This window comes from Phaethon aethereus (genome assembly GCF_964289735.1).
Source record: "Phaethon aethereus genome assembly, chromosome: 7".
Lineage (NCBI taxonomy): Eukaryota > Metazoa > Chordata > Aves > Phaethontiformes > Phaethontidae > Phaethon > Phaethon aethereus.
Window position 1 is genome coordinate 22,756,694 of NC_138583.1, and position 19,062 is coordinate 22,775,755.

The following is a 19,062-nucleotide window of genomic DNA, read 5'->3' on the forward strand; positions in this document are numbered from 1 at the left end:
GGATGTTGATGCCCCTGCTGGTGGGTGGCACTGTGAAGATTGTTCTGCTTCTGCTGAAGCAAAGGGAAGGTGCCGGCCTTTCCTAGCAGGACTCTGCATCTCCCTTGGCTTGGATAGCTGAAGCTGTCTCATGCTCCACACAGTAAGTACCGACTGGCTGAGAAACTGAGATTTTTAAGTCAAGCTAAGTAATAAAACTGTTAACTTTTTTTTACTAGCTACTCAAGTATTGTCTTTCTGCTTTTGTATATGTGTTTCCATTTAACCAAATAAGAGAGAAATGGCATTTATCTAACAGTGGCAGGGAGGGCTGGCTGCTCCAGGCAGCTGAGACCTTTTTTTTGAGGTTTTAAGAATTTTACAGAGGCCAAGATGTGAACTTTCTTTAAAGAGAGAGAAAAGTACCCTGTACGTGCTGACCACTCCATAATCCACTGCAGCAAATAAAAAGAACCACTCTGTTTATTTAATCTGAAATAGATCAGTACAAAATGTACAGAAAAAGCAGTACAAATTTACAAATATACATAACCCGTTTTTGCATTCTTCAATCATCAGACTTCATAGTAGTCTAGCTTAAAAAAAAAATTCACATTCCTGGTACTGTTTCCTCTCACCTTCGTAACATTGCATCTGAATCCCGCAGTACAGTCACGCGATGATTGGATCTCTGTCCTTGAGCTCTTTATCGACCACAGTTGCCAAACCCTGCGTAAACCCCATGACTCAACTGCTTCTTTAAATCCACTTGGCACCTCAGTACATCTTCTTCCATTGCTTTTCCACATAACACCAGTCATTTAACATATTTTAATAGAATTTGGCAGAGACAGGGCAACAGTTGCAAGTATTCCCTATTTAGAGCTATTGGAAGGCTTGAGGGAAGTTGCTAATGGAGTTGGAAATACTGCCATCTAAGACAATAGGATGTATATTGCTGGCAAAGATTGCATTAGGATGTAAAGCTCTATTAAAAAAAGCTACAATAATATTGAGAATCATTTAAAATTACTTTTAAAATAAATAAATAATAAATAGTAATAAATAAAGCCATTTTAGAACCAGTGGAATTTGAACACTCAACCTGCCTTTGGAAATAATTTCTCTGCATGTTTGTTTTGCAATTTTCAGTGAAGGTACCTCAAAAAATCCAGTACCAAAAATATTTTCAATAAAAAATACTATGTTCAAGGCTATTTTCCTGCAGGTTCCTTTGAAGCATTTAAAAGCGGCAGAGAGAGAGTGGTCTGGTTTCTCTCTTCAGAACTTGGCTAGATGGACGCTCTTATAGGAATTGTCTTTCAGGCTGTTGAATATCTCTTTGGTGCCGTTCTGCCACTGAAGAACAAGATCCATAGGGGTTTTCCCTTGCTGGTTAAAAGAGCAGAGGAAGCGAGACTTAATTGCAGCCAGTGATTATCGAGACCTTTGTTCCTCCCTAAATACCTGCACAGTGCGTCTGCCTGGTGTGAGACCCTTCTGCACGCACAGGGTCAGACTTGCTCTCGCCTCCCTGAGGTCAGAGTCCTTTTGCTCTGCAGATCTAGTCCCAGTCCTGGTCAGACTCGTGAAGAAATTTCCCTACATTTCAGTGGGTCTAAGCCGTATTAGCAAATACCATGACTAGCAGAGCACGTAGGTGTTTCTTTTGATCTAGTTTAAACTGATTAGAAATACATTTAGATGAAACCTCAATAAGCTGCTCTTCTGTTTAACTGAGGATTCAGATAAGAGTTTGTACTGGCTTAATTAGGTTATGAACCGCATCTAAATTAAACAGGAGCAACTTTTGTGTGCCGACAAAGCCTGGGAGAGCAGGTCTTTGGCCTTTGGGGCTGTATCTTTCGATGATTCCATGCCCTGATGAGGGATAATGCCAGGAGCGGTCCTGCTTCAGAGAGTGTGGGCAGAGAGCAGGGAGCCTGCAAAGGCTGCAGTGACTGCTTTCTTCCTTGCCCCCTTAGGTTACGTTGGTTGCCAATCAAACACATTAACTGGCATTAGTAAAACCCACTGTCCATCCTGCTGCTGCTCAGTTTGGGGAGGGGGCTGTCATGTGCTGTGTTTTTAAGAAGTGCTCACAGATCTGGCAATGTGTCTGCTGCTGCTGTGGGGGTATTGAGCAGAAAGTCAGGCGTGGGGCTTCTTAAACTGAAGCTTTGCTGAGCCACGGGGGTTTGTTGCCCAGTGGTCAGGTTAACAGCCAGTCATCCAGATGTAGCACTTGGGCTTGCCATCAGCTCTGGGCTTAACAGAAAGGAGATTTCTCCAACAAGCTAAGATCTTTGTTGTCTCGGTAGCGGTTGAAGCCCAGGAGTTGTGCAGAGAGCAAGTGTCTGTATGTTTAGATATTTTCAATATGTGATACGTGAAATTAAAATAAATCACGGGAAGATGTGATGTTTTAAGTTGCAGCTGATGGGTTCTGGGTTTAGAAGAGGTGCTGGTTTTCCCTCTTCTCCCTGACCTCCCCCAAGTTATACTTTCCCTGTGTCGGCTCTTCTTTAATTAACTCGGAAATGATCTAATTACGTCTGTTCGCAATAGTCTCTCCCAGCCTTGAAACCCGTGAAACTGGTCTGAAGGGAAACTTATTCTAAAGCTTTTTGAATGACTGCATTTTTTGCTGTTACTTACACAGTTCTTTATAGTTAGGTCCGCTCCGTACAGAATCAGCAGCCTGATCATTTTGTAGCGGTTCAGCCGCACAGCGTCGTGCATCGGTGTGTCTCCTTCCTAGAGGCAGGAGACACGGACCGCAGCGTCAGTCCCGCCGCGCCGGCGCCGCGGTCCAGACCCGACCGCGTAGCCAGGGTTTCTTCCAGAGAAGAACTATCAAGGCAGACAGCGGCCTGATGCTACCTGGTAGCTGACAGGTAAGGAGCTGTCGGGCTTACCCTGTCCCTGGCGTTGAGATCGGCCTCGCAGGCGATGAGGTGCTCCCCGCAGTCGTACTGACCCGTCCTCACAGCCACGTGCAAAGGGGTGCTGAGCAGCTGAGGGGTGGGAGGAGGAGGCGGTCAGTGGCATGGAACAGGTAAGGGCCGCTTCAAGAACGGCCGCTGAAAATGATCTGCTTGGAGTAAGGGCCAGCTTTTCCTCTCCGCTTTAGAAAGCTGCTGCGTCCCAGAAGCACGTACCTTGTCTCTTGCGTTTCTGTTTATCCCTTTGTCCAGTAAGAACTTCAGCACATCCAGGTTCCCCCCCCGGCATGCCCAGTGCAGGGCTGTAGATTCAAGCTGCAGCAGGAAAAACAAATGGAAAGTAATTTAATCCATCATTATATTTTAAAATAAATTAAACCATTTTGATCAAATTTCTAAATTAATCCAAAATTATTTTCATGCAATTTAACCTAAAGCACTTCACTGTGATCACTGGGTTGTTTCTAGTAACAGCTTTTGTTATTTTGCCCGAATTTCTTTAGTACTGTGAGTTTCTCACTCTTCGCACTCGCTGCATATTGCTCTTAAAGACTGAGATCTTGGCAACACTGTGAAAGAGGACGTGTTTTGTCTATTCTGTGAATTTAGAAGTTATCTTTAGCCAGGTATGTGGCTGGTATGTGCTAGCTAATATTTTTTATTCGATGCCTTTTGGGTTCTAAAATGCATAGAAAATGAAGCTCAAGGGAAAGAATAGTTCTCTTTTTTTAAAAAAAAAACCCAAAACACAACACAAACTTATGCAGGTCCACAAAGTGAATTAGGTCGAGCCCTTTTCCTCTACAAGATTGAGTTTCTCTGCGCTCAGCTCTGCCGGGAGGGGAAACAACGGGCAGTTTTTTGAAGGAAGTGTGAGTTGATGTGCTTACCATGTCTTTCTGTTCAAGCCGGGCTCCAGCTTCCACCAATTTTTTCACCACCTCTAGATGTCCTTCAGAGCATGCCCTGTGCAATGCAGTGCGTTTGTACTGGCAATTAAAACAGCGCAAAGTCAGATATTAAATATGGCACAAAGAGATATCTTTAAATCTTTCCTCCCCACCTCCCTCGGATGATGCCAAATACATTATGCTGATTCACTTTCAAGAGCTAATACTTTCGAGACCTGAAATCTGCTAAATTTTAATAGCATCCTGATAGCTGAGAGCTGCCTACCCAGCATTTTAAAGGGTATGGGAAATATCTGCAGTATGGCGTTCAAATTTAAAGTGTTGTCTCTTCAGTTCCCCCATCCAACATGCTACGCTGCGTTTTGCAAATGCATCTTATGCACTATGGAGTAGAAGGGCGGGCAGCATCGCTGCTTTTGTTGTTCCACAGACAAATTTCTTGTCTGTTCATGCGCAGCGTTGGAAGACCACCTGTTACAAAAAAATCAGGGTTTCCTGGTCACCAACAGTTTGCTTTTAAATGTAAAGATTCTTTTGAGGTAATGTTACTTTGGAGGGTGCCAGTGGCCCCTTTCTCACTAGAAGACTTGATGTACCGAACTCCCAGCGTTCACTTACTTTCCCTCCACCCGTTTTGCTCCTTAAAAGTGTGGGAGCTACAAAACCTAGTGGTAAAAGTTATTTTTGCTCTGTAATAATAATCTCTACTCTGTAGCAGGCTTTGCAGTAAGAAAGAAGATTGTACCTCATCACAGACATTTGGATCCCCTTTGTCTGACAGGTATTTTTCAATTACTGGCAACTTATTCTCCAATGCAGCTCTAAAGAATGTGGGTATATCCACAGGTCCTGTCTGATGGAAGGAAACACACAGGGTGTAAATGGGTGTGGCACAAAACCCCATCAATGCTTCCCCAGAAGAGGTACTTTGAAATAACTTACAATAACTTCTGGTTCAGGTTCCTTTAAAACGGGCACTTTCACTTTCTTGCATTTTTTCTTCTTTTTCAGCTGAATAATTTTTTCAAGATCCTCCAAGTTTTCAAGTTTTGACCTCTCCTCTAATTTCTTCTTTTTCAGCTGAAACAAATCAGGGAAGCCCGCAAGTTGAGCTGAGCGTGACCACCTCTCCCTTTCAGAGTGGCAGGACAGTGTATGATATTATTGACCTGAGTTCAGTTAAGACTGGGTGAACTTTGAAATAAGTTACTAAATGTGCAAGAAATTCTACATCATCTGTAGTCTTTCATACACTACCTAGGTGCTGCTTCAGCCATATGTTTTGGGATATATAGCATGGATTTTTGGTCTGTGTTAGGCCAGGAGTCAGAGCAGCACTGCAATCCCTTCTGGCCCAACAATTTAAAAACCCTCATGTGCAGCTTAAGAGAGCTGGGAAGCCCCTGCAGTTTTAGCTGACTTCCACCAACTCAAGTGGTGGGAAAAAAAACCCCCACAACACAAGTGTTTTTCTTCAACCACTTTTATGATGCAGCCCCTGATTTATTGTAACTTAATCCTCTTTGATGAAAAATATACCCATAAGAGAAGAGCAAGGTTTATACCAATCTCAGCATTTCAGTCAGCAAGTGTTACATTTTGGTACGCTACAAAGAATGTCCCCAGTATCCTTGAAGGGGCAGTTCAATAAATGTTTAAGACTTCTTCAAGCCCGCTTGTAAAAAGCATCCCTGCATGAAGTCAGTGCGGGGCAGCGCTAACATCAAGGGCAAATGTGTCGCCTGAACTGAGATCGCATGTACCACGAGGTGTCCTTGACTTCAGAAGGAGGATTCACAAACAAGGGGTAACTCTGGGTGAATACAGATGGCAGATCCTGTCCCATGGTATTGTTAAGGGTAAACACATTGGTGAGATCCTGTTGTATGGTAAACACCTTTTTCAACTGAATTCTTATTCAAGCTATTTCCACCTCTTCTTTTTATTGTTCTCTGCATTTAGGGTTTGATCTGCAGATCATTGACTTAGTGGAAAATAACTATGTTGGCTGAGTGGACTGTGGATCAACTGTGGAAACACAAAAAGTTGTCAGGACCCTGTTTGGGTGGAACTCAAAAAAACCCCTGTAGCAAGTAATGATCTCTCTGTTGAAGGTGAAGGTCAATAGTGTTATTTTAATATTTCTGAGGCTCACTTTCCCACCCTTCTTTTTTCAGGACAAGGTCTGAAAACTAGCCCCCTGTTAGTTAAATTTTTTCGTTCCCAAATCACATTACATTTTTAGGCCAGTTAGTTGCTTATTCACCAAAGAATTTAAGATGTTTCAGCTACTGTATTTTGGGAGAAAAAAGCATCAGTTCTTAGGGATATAGGGAGAACTGTCACGCTCCAGTAATACAAAATGGTACTTTTCTATAGACCAGTATCACTTTCATTTGTAATTGTTTTTCCTAAATGTACTAGTAAGCGTAATGCAGTGTTTTCATAAAAAGAACATTTTCACGGTAGGTAAGGCTTCTGGCTTCGGAAATACACTCTTACATTTTTCTCGGGTTAGTTATTTTGGGAGGCAGTCATTAGGCGTGCAAGCTGAAGGTGTCTTACTGGCTATGATTGCTCCCCCCTTACTGCCAGGTAGCAGCAGGTGACTCTGGGCAGGAGGGACCCCCCAGGGTTTCAGTCAGACGTTACAGAGGGAGTTTTGGGTTCTGCTTCACAGCATTACTGCCTGCATCCATAGGCTACAGGAGTCAGATCTCCATGGCCTTCAATGGACTTTAGACCAAGCTCCTTTGGTGGTGATCTCCCAAGGGTTTATCTAGTTCACCATGCATGTATTTCTAACTTAGAAAGAGGCAAAACTTCAGCGGCTGCAGCAGAAAGTGCACGCAGGATGATGAAAAGCCAAGCACAAAACCCATGAACCTACCTCTGCTTCTAGTTTTTTCTCCTTCTCATAAGCCAGATCACCTCGGGTCAGTGAGTGTTCGGAGACTGTCTTTAGGTCCTCCTGCTTCTCTAATCTTACAGCAGCTTCATACTCTCCATTTTTGAAGTCCTCAGGGAGGAAGCTGCCGGTCTCCTTATTGTCTGCTTTCTTCCCAGTCACCTGTAAAAGCAAACGTGGTATCATAAAAGCAGCATGACGGCAGTAGCCACCCCCAGGAACACGGGTTACCTGGAGGCTAACTGCATGTCATTCCTGTCCCGCTCTCGAGCGTGGCAGAGACAGAGTGCAGACCTCACCCAGCCTGTGCCTGGATTAACTGTGTAGGTGAATGGCTGGAACAGTCTCGCTTGCAGGCAGATCTCCGGCATCCACACAGCAACCCCCCCTTGGCATCTTCAGGGCTTGGGTCAAGACCCATGATGGCAACTCACAGTCTAGGTCCCTGCTTGGCTGAGGCCGAGGTGCTGCTGTACTGACAAAAGCCCGTGAGTTGGGAATAGCATCTTGTTTGTTCAGGGTTTTCCTGCTCGTGCACTCACCGGCGTGTGTCAGACTCGTCAGAAGGCTCTAAGAGGCTGTGGTGGAAAGAGCCACCCCGAGCAGCCACCAGCACCCCGCAAGTGTTGGGCGGGGGAACTAAGCAGGTAGAGTGGGAGGAGAGGCTTTCTCCCTTGGGACCTTCCAGGTTTATTGAAACACATCCAATGCAGTTAAACCGGGTTACTGAGTAATTTGAAGGCTTGTTTTACCCGTCGCTGTCAGTACCAACGTCCCCATTTATAGCACGTGGCGAAATAGCAGAAGGTAGCTCCCGTCGGAAGCTGCGTGACGCTGTGCAGCAGCACAGCTTTCAATAGCTTTTGGAAATACTTCCGATGCTCGATTAAGTATGTGCAGAGATAACTTGTTAAACTTAGTAGAGGCTGTTGTGTGTTTTGAGAGTGGTTCAGTATATTCATGTGTTCTGGACTGGCCTTCCATTCAATCACCTTGTAAAATTGTGTTTGTCGCAGAGTTTAACAGTAGAGAAACTGTCAGGGCCTTGCCAAAGAATTTAAGTCGGCAGTAACTAGTTAGGCTGTTTGACAGTTGCATCTTTATGTAGCCGTCTGGGAAAAAAGCAGTTCCCACATGATGTTCCCATGTTTTAGTGGATCATTCCTGTTTTCTCAGTTTATTGATCAAATCAAGTATTCCTAGTCTGAACCCTGCCGCAGAATGTCCCATTACTTGTGGTCTGGTTTAGACATTATTTTTCAAAGGCTTGTTACACCATGAACAGCAGTGGGTGTATGAACTGATAGTTTATTATTAGAAAATAACACTATTACTAAACTGTTAGTTTAGTCGTACAAAATACTTTGGTTTCCCTTCATTGATACCTCCTCCCAGTCCCTTACTGGATTGAAATTACTCAGTGTGATCATAAACTTAATAGCTTCTAAAAAAATAAAAATCAAGGTCAAAGGAAAATACACAGCTAAATTTTGGTCGGTCTCCTTTTCCTGGTGAACTATGTTCTGATGCAAAATCCAAACAGCTATGTAGTTGTATCAGTGGTGAGCCCCCTTCCCAAGGAAAAGTTAAAGTGACAATGTAGTAGGATGACCTATAGTTATGTATATACAGGTTTTGCATCCAGAGCACAGCAGTACTGGTGACCTGCCAGATCTCCTCAATGATCCACAAAGGTTGTCTCTCTCTGCCTGGTATAACGACAATCTAGAAAGAAAAGTAATTATGAATAAATGGAAGAAGGTTGTACCTACCAGCTCTTCGACTTTCATCATCATCATATTTGCCAGCATCTGAAGGGGGTACTCCTGTATGGCTGGAACTCCCAAGTGCTCACGCCAGCTCTGCAGGGACCACTACACTAGCTTTGCTTATATATCTTCGGGAGAACTGTGCTTGAATGAGATAATCTTCCAACCTGGGAATCCAAGTACGCCCCGCGGGCTTGCCAGCGGAGAGGTAGGCTCGCGCTCATTCCAGACATGTTAACGAGCCGGATCTGGTGTCGAGGCAGGGAGGGGGGCGTCAGTTGGGCGAGGAAGGGTGAGCCTCACAGTCTGACCACACCAAGTATGTGAATCGGAATGAAATGTGAGCTCATCATTCCTTTGGCAGTGACTGCACGGCTCAGCAATGCGAGACATTCTGCGTTCCCAGTGCCCACTAGGACAGCTGTCTGTTGATATAGCACGATAACTTCATCTTCTTTTTTTTTTTTTTTTAAACTGACATTCAGATGTCTGTAAGACACTGGAAAGGGTAAGTGACTTATGTACAATACTTGTAGTAATATCTTCCTGATAAAATGGATTATGACCCCGTAAGTGTCGGAAAGCCATTCTTTTCATTGCTATTTATTCTTGGATGATAAACAGTTTAAGGGGAAAGGATTTTTCTCATCATGATGGCAGTCTTCTATATTTGTTGGAAGGAATTCTCTGAAGGGATTACTAAACCAGAATGATGTCTCTGGTGCTAAAAGGGCCTATGACGTGATAAGCTACAATCAGTGTAAGATCTCAAAACAGCAAGCTTTGCATTTTTCTGGGACTTTGTCAGTGGTCATAAGCAGAATAATAAATTATGTCCTATTATGCCCCAAAAAATCAAAACTAATACTGTTTTCTCAGGCAGTATTTTCCTTTTGGATATGAGAGAATAGGGGCACAGAAGTGATTTGTTAATTTTTGGAGATAAGATGGGATTACAGACATATATATAGATGATGTGTGTGTTTTGGGTAAAGGGAGTTATTGAGTCCTTTGGAAAAGCTTTTCTTGTGCCATGAATCAGAGTAGCCTGGAAGCAGGAGAATGAACACCAGCAGAAGGCAATTTTAAAAACGGAAGATGCACTAATCTTTGCATTTAGAGTGTGGATAAATGCCAAGAAAAATCAGTTCTGTCATTCTGTGAGGCTTGGAGCTCCTGTCTGGTGAGGTATAAGCCTGGCTGTAGGCATCCAGGTCACCTGGCTGAAATGAATACAACTGCTCAGGTGCTTCAAGTACAACATGTACATAAGTGCTTCACCAAATCAAGACCTAACTATCTTGGGTGTTGTTTATATCATTAGCATCATTAGCATGCTGCGTTCCTGACACTGACCTTTCAAGGTGTCTCTCCTCTGAACTATCTCCCAGTAATCTGAGTACATCCAAACTTGTCTGCTAGTGCCCATCATACCTATGCCCTCCCTTTCCCTGAAATGAAGCTGGACATCAGGTGGTTCCTTTACTACTGAGAATATATATGACATTAGAGGATGAGCCCCAGAACTAAAATAGAGTATGTGGCAGCAAGAGAACCTTTCAGAACATTTTTTTCCAAACCTAAGTACAGCCACGCTATCATTCCCCCTCGAGTGGTACGTCCTGAATCGCACTGCCAGGCTTTTTTCCCCCGCAGTTTTGTACCCCTGCTATATGTCCTCATGATAAGAGGCAGCTCGGTCTCGCTTTTTCTTGTTTACAGATGTGCTACAACAGCTTATCTCGGACTGTTTTGTTCTGTGACAGTTATTTGGGAGATTGTCTTGAAATCCACAGCCCTAACAGCCTGGCTGCAAAGACTGCTTCTGGTCTAGTGGAAACAGATCACAGCGCAGACCTGATGCAGGAAGAGAAATGGAGGGGTTTGCTTTAAGAACAAAAACTGTTTAAGAAGCTGTGAACTACCTCTGGCCCCATTGTATCTGAAGCTTTTTTTTTTGCTTTCCCTTTTTTTTTTTTTTTTAAACAGCCTGATATATAAAACTGACTCAGCCAAACGTAAGCTGGAAAGTTTAAGTGGATAGATCTTCCTCTGCAAATGGTACGTAAATCCAGAGCCAGAGCAGTTTTACAGTAAACCTCAGTGCTCTGAGGGGAAACACAGACCCACTTCTCACATCATGAGTGCTACCAAAAAACCCCAGTTTATTTAGAGATAATTCAGTAATTATCTTTAAAACATCCTGTCCCTGGTGACTAAAATAATACAAAGAACGGAAAAGAATCTTCCTTGATTATCCTGAGTTGGTGTGAAAAGGATGGCACACAGAAACCCACTTTAACCAAAGGCTGGAATCTAAATTAACCTAATGGTAAATGCTGTGAAATAAAATGTCATGTAAACCAAGGTAACCCTATTGAAACAGCAGAAGCGCACTGATTCATATCAGCTAAGACTCTCGGCTGGATGCTTATCGCTATTGCTTAAAATTGGAAGGGGAAGTAGTATAATGAGCTTGCAACCTTGTGTGTAACCGCTTAATCGCCTCTCAACGAGTGATTTCTCGTTAAGGTGGTAATAGCAGATGGTGAGTGGGAGATGTGTAGCAGGAATCTGAAAAACTCTTGCCACCCTGCTAAAGGGTAAGGGCAGAGCAATGACCTGCAAGGTGTAAGGCAATCAGATACTGTCACAAAAAAACTTCACAGAGGAAAACACAAAAGGGCACTAGGCTCAGCGTGACAGAGAGAAAACTATATGGCACACCCTGTTCCCTGCTATCAAAAGAGAAGTTGTCTGAATCGTGTAAAGAATTTTTGTAATTAATTTTTTAAAGAGGTTAATGGTGGAGTGAAAACTTTATGTGTGCTACAGATGATATTGCCACCTCCTGTCAGGTGTATTGCCATCATGTTTTCAATGCCGTCACTGCTGTGCGCGGCTATCTTTCTCACATTTTTCCAGCACTCTGCCCTTGGCTCTGTCCTTGCATCCGAAGATGTTGCCCTTTGGAATGCCATTGTGCCTGGCTGTCTCTGTCCGTCTCCTGCTGCTAAATAAGTAAGGGTATGAAAATATCAGTTGCCGGGGAATGGTTATGCACCTAAGGGGGTATTAATCCAGCAAACTATGTTCCATATGTGTGCAGTCAAGGAGAAATTCGTACCCGAGGTACGTGTAAGAGGCAGTAACCCATAGCTTACTCCTGCTGCATTAGTGATCTGTGGGTGTGTAATGGCTTGTTTATTTCTCCGTATGTGTGAGCATCCAGCATGCCTTACATATATCCACATACCAGTAAATAATAATATATTGCAAGAACTGTATTTGTTCCCTTCTCTTTTTTTTAGCTGTTTGTTTTCCATAAAAGGAAGGATCATATTTATTGTTAATATTATATAAATTCTATTTCTATATTATATCATTTATAATATATTCTTATATATTAGTACAGTAATTTATAAATTATATATATTTAATTTTCTGTATTGTATAAATATCAATTATTTATTATTTGTCTAACATATACTCTTTGATATTTATTGTCAAAAAGCCTTTGGGGTATGAGTTAACTCTAATATGCAAATTAGACCACTCATGCTCTAACTTTTTCAACACAGCAATATATATGTGTCTGTCTGCTTTTTCTAAAGTAATCAGGGAATTGCTACATCATCTCTTTAAAACAACTCAGACATTTCTTATCAATGTATATTTTTGTGTATAAAACTGCTAAAGAGAAACACATTGTCTCTTTAGGGGGGAAAAAAAAAAACCAAAACTATTTCACCTAGGAACATAAAGTTAGTTTTAAGTAAGAAATTAGAATACGAAGAATTATTAAATTAAAGGATGAGGCTATAATTCCATTACTTCAGATCAGTTGTTCTCAAAGAAATAAAGAAGTAATACTCTGGCAGGTTGCTGGTCTGGCCAGCACAGTCCTCTGGTGTCAAAACCCAAACCAGCAATGAGTCAATAGTTGCCTCACTTACTGTAGGGCTTAAGAAAAACGCTCCTCAAATAACATTAGGGTTGGGGATTTCACGTAATAAGAAAAAAACCCCTGTGATTTCTATTTAAAAACAAGGGATTTGAATTTATCTGAGGCCTTGAGCTTTATCGTGATGGCATTTGTATGAATCTGGCTAATTGACCTTAATGGGTCTCGGTTAACAAGCAAGTGCAGCAGAACACACCAGAAGGGTTGTTATCTGTGGTCAGATGGATTTATCTGCTGGCCACTTGGCCTTCCTAGTCGGCCATATACATGTCAAGGTCCTGCTGCTACAGCAACCCTGTGCCGACACTCTGTTCACATAACCTCCGGCTACTTTTTTGTGTCGTCAAGGCAGTACAGTATTCCCTCAGCTGCTGGAAAAAGGCTTTTCTGTATCAATGTGGGGTGGTCTAAAAGGTTTCTGCCGTTCATAAATACTCCAGAACAACTCCAAGCCAGTCAGGAAAGGAAAATAGCTTAAAATAGAGAACTGCAGAAGAAGTTGTTATCCTTACAGTGAGAGCATGACGGCAAATCCCGGTCACTTGAGTCATGATCCAACAGGTACCTACGCTGCCCAACTGCTCTGCAGTAAAGCACGGCCAGTGCTTCTGACTGGCAGCAAGGGAGAATTCAGCTTCACTCCAGAGAAGCTGCGACATTTTTTAACTTGATTTTTATTTTGAATTTCACAATGTCCAACTTAAAGCCTCCAGTTATTGAATCTTGCTGTACCTTTACCTGAAAGCTTCTACGTGTGCCCTCTCATCCCAGTAGTGCAAGGCCTTTTTGCTGTGTAAATGTAAGGGGATGCCATAGTTTTGGGTGATACAAACATACCCCTGAATTGCTGCATAGCATGTGCAGAACTCTTCCTTGTTTATACAGAAAAAATCCAGGTCCTAGCTGTCCTTCTCTCCGCTTACAGAGTGAAAGTAGCAGCTCAGGAGACACAGGAGGGTTCTGTCAGGCAGCAGTGCCAGACTTCATGGGCTGTTCCTCGGGGAGCGATGGTCACCTGTAACTGGCTCCTTCAATTTTGGGAACTCCGCTCTGCAAAGGTGGCAAGTTTTGTGCAGGGCTGCTAACCAGCAGTGGCCAAATCACATCCAGCCGCTGCTTTTCCCTGTGGCGTTACATTACAGAACGTGTTGAAGTAGTTATCTGACAGGATTCCCAAATCGCTCTCCAGGCAGAATCGACCAAATGCGATAACAGAGGGGACCTTGGGAGGTCATCTAGTCCAAGCTTCTGCTCAAAACAAGGTCAAAATCGAATTCAGGAAAGGTTGCTCAGGGTTTCATCCAGTCAGATCTTGAAAATCTCTAAGGACAGAGATTTCATAACCTCCCTTGACATCCTGATTCAATGCCTGAGTATCCTCATTGTGATTTTTTTTTTTTCCCCCTTACATACAGTTGAAACTTTCACTGTTTCAATTTATGATCATGGTCTCTCATTCTCTTCTCGTAAAACTCTGCAAGCAGCCTGGCTCTGCTTTCTTTGTAACCTCCTCATAGGATGCTCTTAGTTTCCCTGAGATCTCCTCCAGGCTGAACAAGTCCCGTTCACCCAGCCGTTTCTTACACAGTAAGTGCCCTAGCCCCCGACCATCTTGGGACTGATTTTACATCATTGTTTGGACACGTGATGAAAATACTAAACGATGTTGTACCAGGAACTGATCCTTGTGGGAATCTGCTGGAAATAGTTCCACTCGCTACTCTCACCACTTTGCAATCTGTCACTGAGCCAGCTTTTAGTTCTTCCAAAGTACATCCTTTTAATTCCATATAATGCGTGCTTTTTAATCATACCAACATATGCCATGGAATGAAATGCTTTGGCAAGACCCGAGTAAACTGCATTAACATGAATGCTACTCTCAAGCAGACCTTTCATCCTGCGGAAAGACACTTGTTTAAAAAGATCTGCCTTGCATCCAGCCGCATGGGTTGGCATTTGTTGCATGTCACGTGTCCAATTCTTTCTTGATAAAGCTTTGGTTAACCCTTCCCCCTGTTTTCCTGGAACCGAGTCAGGTCAGCATGCCTGCTGTTCTCTTTCATCGTTTTCAGCCAGTCGAAATATCTTGGGAGCTAAGGAAAAACAAAAAGGAGCTTCTCTGCTTTACTGGCACTGAGCCTGGCCTGAGAGATCTTTGGATGCAACCCAAGCGGATGCTCTACCTCAGGGAGGTTCCTGCTTCTTGTGAATAAAAGGGAGGTCAGGGAACCAAGGTGAGAAAGAACTGGATGGATTTTGCTTAAAAATATGAGAATGTTTTCACAGAACATTGATTTTGTAATCTCTTAGCAAAACAATAGTATGTCACAACTCTGTTGTAATACCTGCACTCAAACACAACATCCTCTCTTTCTCATTTATGGAAACCATATCCTCTATAATGTTAGAAACAGGTTGAGGAGATTTTGAAAATTGCTATTACCTGGAAAAAACAACCCTTTTATGGCTGGGTTTTTTTTTTTAATGCTTTTAACATATTGCGATTAAAATGTAATTGCATAAATCTGCTTCACATTACATTTAGGCTGAAAGGCTTTTTCCCCCTTTCATAAGATGAGGTTTCATTGGCAGTGAGATACTATTGGATTTGTATCCAAGCTATTTTTAACAAATATCTCCTTTGATTGCCACAATACCAGTGAGGGTGGAAAAGTATTGATACAACTTTGGAATTACGTTGCATCATATTATGTTGGTCAACCTCTTGGGGCTAGAGGGTAAGTATTTCTGTGACTACAAACACAGATGGAAAAATTAATTTTCTCTCTTTTAGGAATTTGTTACAGGTACAGTGCATACAGTAAAAATGCAATTTGAGTTTAATTTTAGAGAAGAGAGTAATTAAAAACCAACACAAAAAACCCCCAACAAAACCACCCAAGCCCACCTTTTCCTCTAAAGTGTCATAACCAGAGGCAAATTTATGGCAGATGATGAACTTGGTAAAAACCTTGCGTCCTTCTGTAACACACAGAAGCTTTACAGGGGTCCATTACAACACCTTGGTATGGGATTTCTGTATTCTGTTTTATTTCAGGAGAAAATGTAGGGAATGCATGAAAAAGGAGGAAAGAGGAGTGAATGATCCAAATTGGTTTCTCTGAGCCTGCAAACTGCAATGTATTCATCTGCAGGCACTATTTTTAGTAAGTTGTTATTTTGCAAGAGAAAATACCAAAAATTTCCCCCATAGCTATTTTCTCTCAGCAAAGGCATCTTCACACCAGAGCCAGTTGGATAAGAAGACCATGGGGTAGGCCTTTTCCCCCAAAAATCTGTTGTTACACAAATTAAGGAGCTAGAAATGTCACTATGCTGTGACTAGTCAGTCCTTGCCGAGGCTGCGCTGAGCCCGTACTCTGCCCGTATCGAACTTACATACCCCGAAAGAAATTTTCTACGAGCTTTGCTTTTTGCATGTCTTTTTAGGCCATCTGTGTGGCAAAGCTGGTGTCGGGGGAGGCTGTTCTCACTGTAACATGATAGAAGCACCAGGGAGAGCCTTCTTTCTCCTTCCCTCAGGGCATCGAGGGGGAGGACACGGGACAGCATTAATCCAAATGAAACACTGCATTTCATGGTGAAGAAATGTAAAAGCAGACACGTTCTTTCCTTTTTCTGGTAGATACAAGAAAAATATCAAGAAACGGAGAGCACCGAAGGGCATTCTCATTTGGCTATGCCCATCTTTTCAGACGGCCATGGGCTCTTGCGGGGTGACTGCAGCAGTGAATACAGTCAGTGCTGTTCCCACCTGCATGGAAAGAAGAGGCCACTGCCTTCTCTGACACTCTGATTCAGACCACCGTGTTGTCTTCATTTCGTGCGAGTGGCCATTCGACTCTGTTGAGTAACCTCATGCTTTCATCTCACGTTGCATGATGAGCAGGGAAAAGGGCATTGCTTTCCTGCCTAGCAGCACGAGCGGGAGAACCGGTCTGGAGGAAATAAGAAATCACCCCGATATTTGCCGAGAAACTGCAGCATGTGGAGCATAGGACAGTTTTGGCTAGTTATTTTGTTTTCTCGTAGTCTCTCTGCAATTCTTCATTTTGGCAGAAAGTGGAAGAGAAATACTGAAATATTGCATGTTTGTCTAACTTCCCCTGGGCTCCCAGCTTTCCTGAAGCAAGGAAGGATAGGACATCTCGGACTGACAACCAACTTTGTCTAATTTCCAGCCCTAATAGGTCTAGAAAAACCTTTTCCTTTCCTTTTCAATGTTATTGAACCTTATTTGTCAGAGGCCAAACTCATGGTCATAGTCAAGCTCTTACGTTTGCACATGCTTGCTTGGCATGCCAGACTCCCACGTTTGTAGCCAGGTACAGATGAATTTGTGGTTATCCTTGCAATTTCCTATTCGGCTTTCCTCTTTTAGTGTTTGATCATAGAAACCATGAGGAATTATTCCCTCTCTTTTGAGGGGGAAAAAAAAAAGATTCACTTGACAGGTATATGCCGTTTGTCACCTCTTATCAGAAATCCCGATTAGCTGAGAGAGACCTGCACAGATATAGGAAGATATAAGAATTGTTGCTTTGATCAAAAGTCAGTCAATAAATCAACAACTGGAGAAAAAAAATAGACTGAGATATAAAATAAAGCAAAATGAAAAGCAAAATAAAGCACTGCTTTAACTGCTTTGAACATCTACCCAGCAATAAGAACGCTGTTGGTGTATGCTATGTCCTACAGTGGTCATTTGATTTTTGAGGGCTACTGCCGCGTGCAGCCTCTATCCCAGAAGCACAAACACGGGGACTTCAAGCACTGAATTTGTGATACCACCTCTAGCAAAACTTGAGGAAAAGAATCTCAAGAGTCTGCATCCATGCTTCCCTCAGCTTAGTGCCTCAGGTTTCATGGAAAATTGTATAGCTTAGCGCTGATGAGGTTGGAAATGATGCTGCTTTCACTAGGGGTTTCTAAAGGAGGAAGAGCTCCACATTCTCTATCAATCATAAATTGCTGATGAAAGGACAAAGCATCTTCTAATGGGAAATGAATGTTGGTAGAATGAGCTCTCAAGGCATTACAATATCATTCACAGGAACACATATAGCTATGAAGCAGACCTCCAGCCTCTTGAACCACATGAGTTAATTCCAAGTAAAATATTCGAACTGTCAGTGCCTGTTGACTGGGAAAGTCAAGTCAGCTACTAAATGCACCTTGCAAGTGCAGAGGACTTTCTACTTATGAGTTGCGCAACCAGAAACTAGTGGGAGAAAATGGTAGATTTTTACCTTCAGATGAAAAACGTGTAGATGAAGCAGTTCCTGGATATGAAATTATAAGGCTGTAATGCCAGATTTTACTTTTACTCTCTGAACAATTTTTTCAGACATGTGGAATAGTCATATGAAGGTGATTTTTCCAAAGACAGGGTTTCTAGACAACTGCAGCATTAAAATGCTCAGATTTGGAGAAGTGCTATCCTTTCTGCTCTGAAGCAGATTCAAGCCCTTGCAAATACTTCTGCAGTCCCAGAGCCACTGAAGAACGTGTGTTGGGCTGCCCACTTTTCTCACGTTGAAAGGGAACGGTCAATATGCATCCTCCCACATTAGCTATAAGTTAACAAGAACAAAAAAAAAAGCAACCTTCACATTTAATATAAGATGATGGAAGGATATTCACATTTGTATTAACTTATGACTTTACTGTTTAATTTTCCACCGACCTTTCAAAGAACTACTTTTTTTTACTGAGCTGCATAAGCAGTAGTGTGCATGTGTTGATTACGTCATAGAGCAAGAAGTTGTTCTAGAAAATAGATGAAAGCAAATCCAGTTTTGCTTTTCTCTTCTTTATTACAAGTTGGTAAATACTTAGCTAACAACTCAAGGAAGGCAGCAGCCTTGCTGGCTGATTATCTCTTTGCCATTTTGCTGCAGGATGTCACTTAATCTTTCTAAAATTGACGCCACCACACCACCGAGCCCATGTCTTATATCAGAACTCTTGGTGCATGCATAAAAATAATGAATGTGTATTTATTTGGTGGCTGGTTGTAACAGAATGAAGACATTGGAGAAGCTGTCTTTATCCCTGAGTGCCAGAGGTCATTCATGAATAAAACTAGAAAAAAACATAATACCTTGAGTAAGGGGTTAAAATGTAGTTTTTTTTAATTAAAACTGTACATCTGAGAACGACACTTGTTAATCTCTTATCAAAGCTTTCTATTTTTCTTTGATCTAACTATAATTTATTGAGAGCAGTTGCCACAGGCATCTGTAATCCTGCTTTAAATCCCTCTATGCATTCCACTCTGTTCCAGGATGGCCTTTTTACATCCAGCATGGTGAACGTATTCTCCCTTTTGTTTGTATGTGCATCTCCCATTTGTCTCCGTTGGAGTTACAGGCACTCACATACACAAGAATAGTCCCTTCAAGTGTACACTTTCTTTGGATTTTGTTTCACACATTCGTTAATTAATATGATTAATTGTTACCCAGGAAGATCTCAGTTGTCTATATTAATGGAGCCTTCAGAATTGTGCGGAACAGATAAACATTTTCATGCTTATTGTCTAAGAATAATGGCAGGGACA

General features: G+C 42.3%; 1 protein-coding gene across 1 annotated transcript; it reads right to left on the bottom strand.

The window, feature by feature from the left end:
* Positions 1-1,260: 1,260 nt before the first annotated feature.
* On the bottom strand, positions 1,261-8,542 carry ANKRD1 (ankyrin repeat domain 1; the record flags this gene model as incomplete). The annotated part of the gene is made up of 9 exons (XM_082002466.1): positions 1,261-1,371; positions 2,638-2,736; positions 2,898-2,996; positions 3,141-3,239; positions 3,815-3,913; positions 4,581-4,688; positions 4,778-4,915; positions 6,726-6,905; positions 8,516-8,542. The coding sequence occupies 9 exons, from the start codon at positions 8,540-8,542 to the stop codon at positions 1,261-1,263; spliced, it is 960 nt and encodes a 319-aa protein (XP_081858592.1).
* Positions 8,543-19,062: the final 10,520 nt, after the last annotated feature.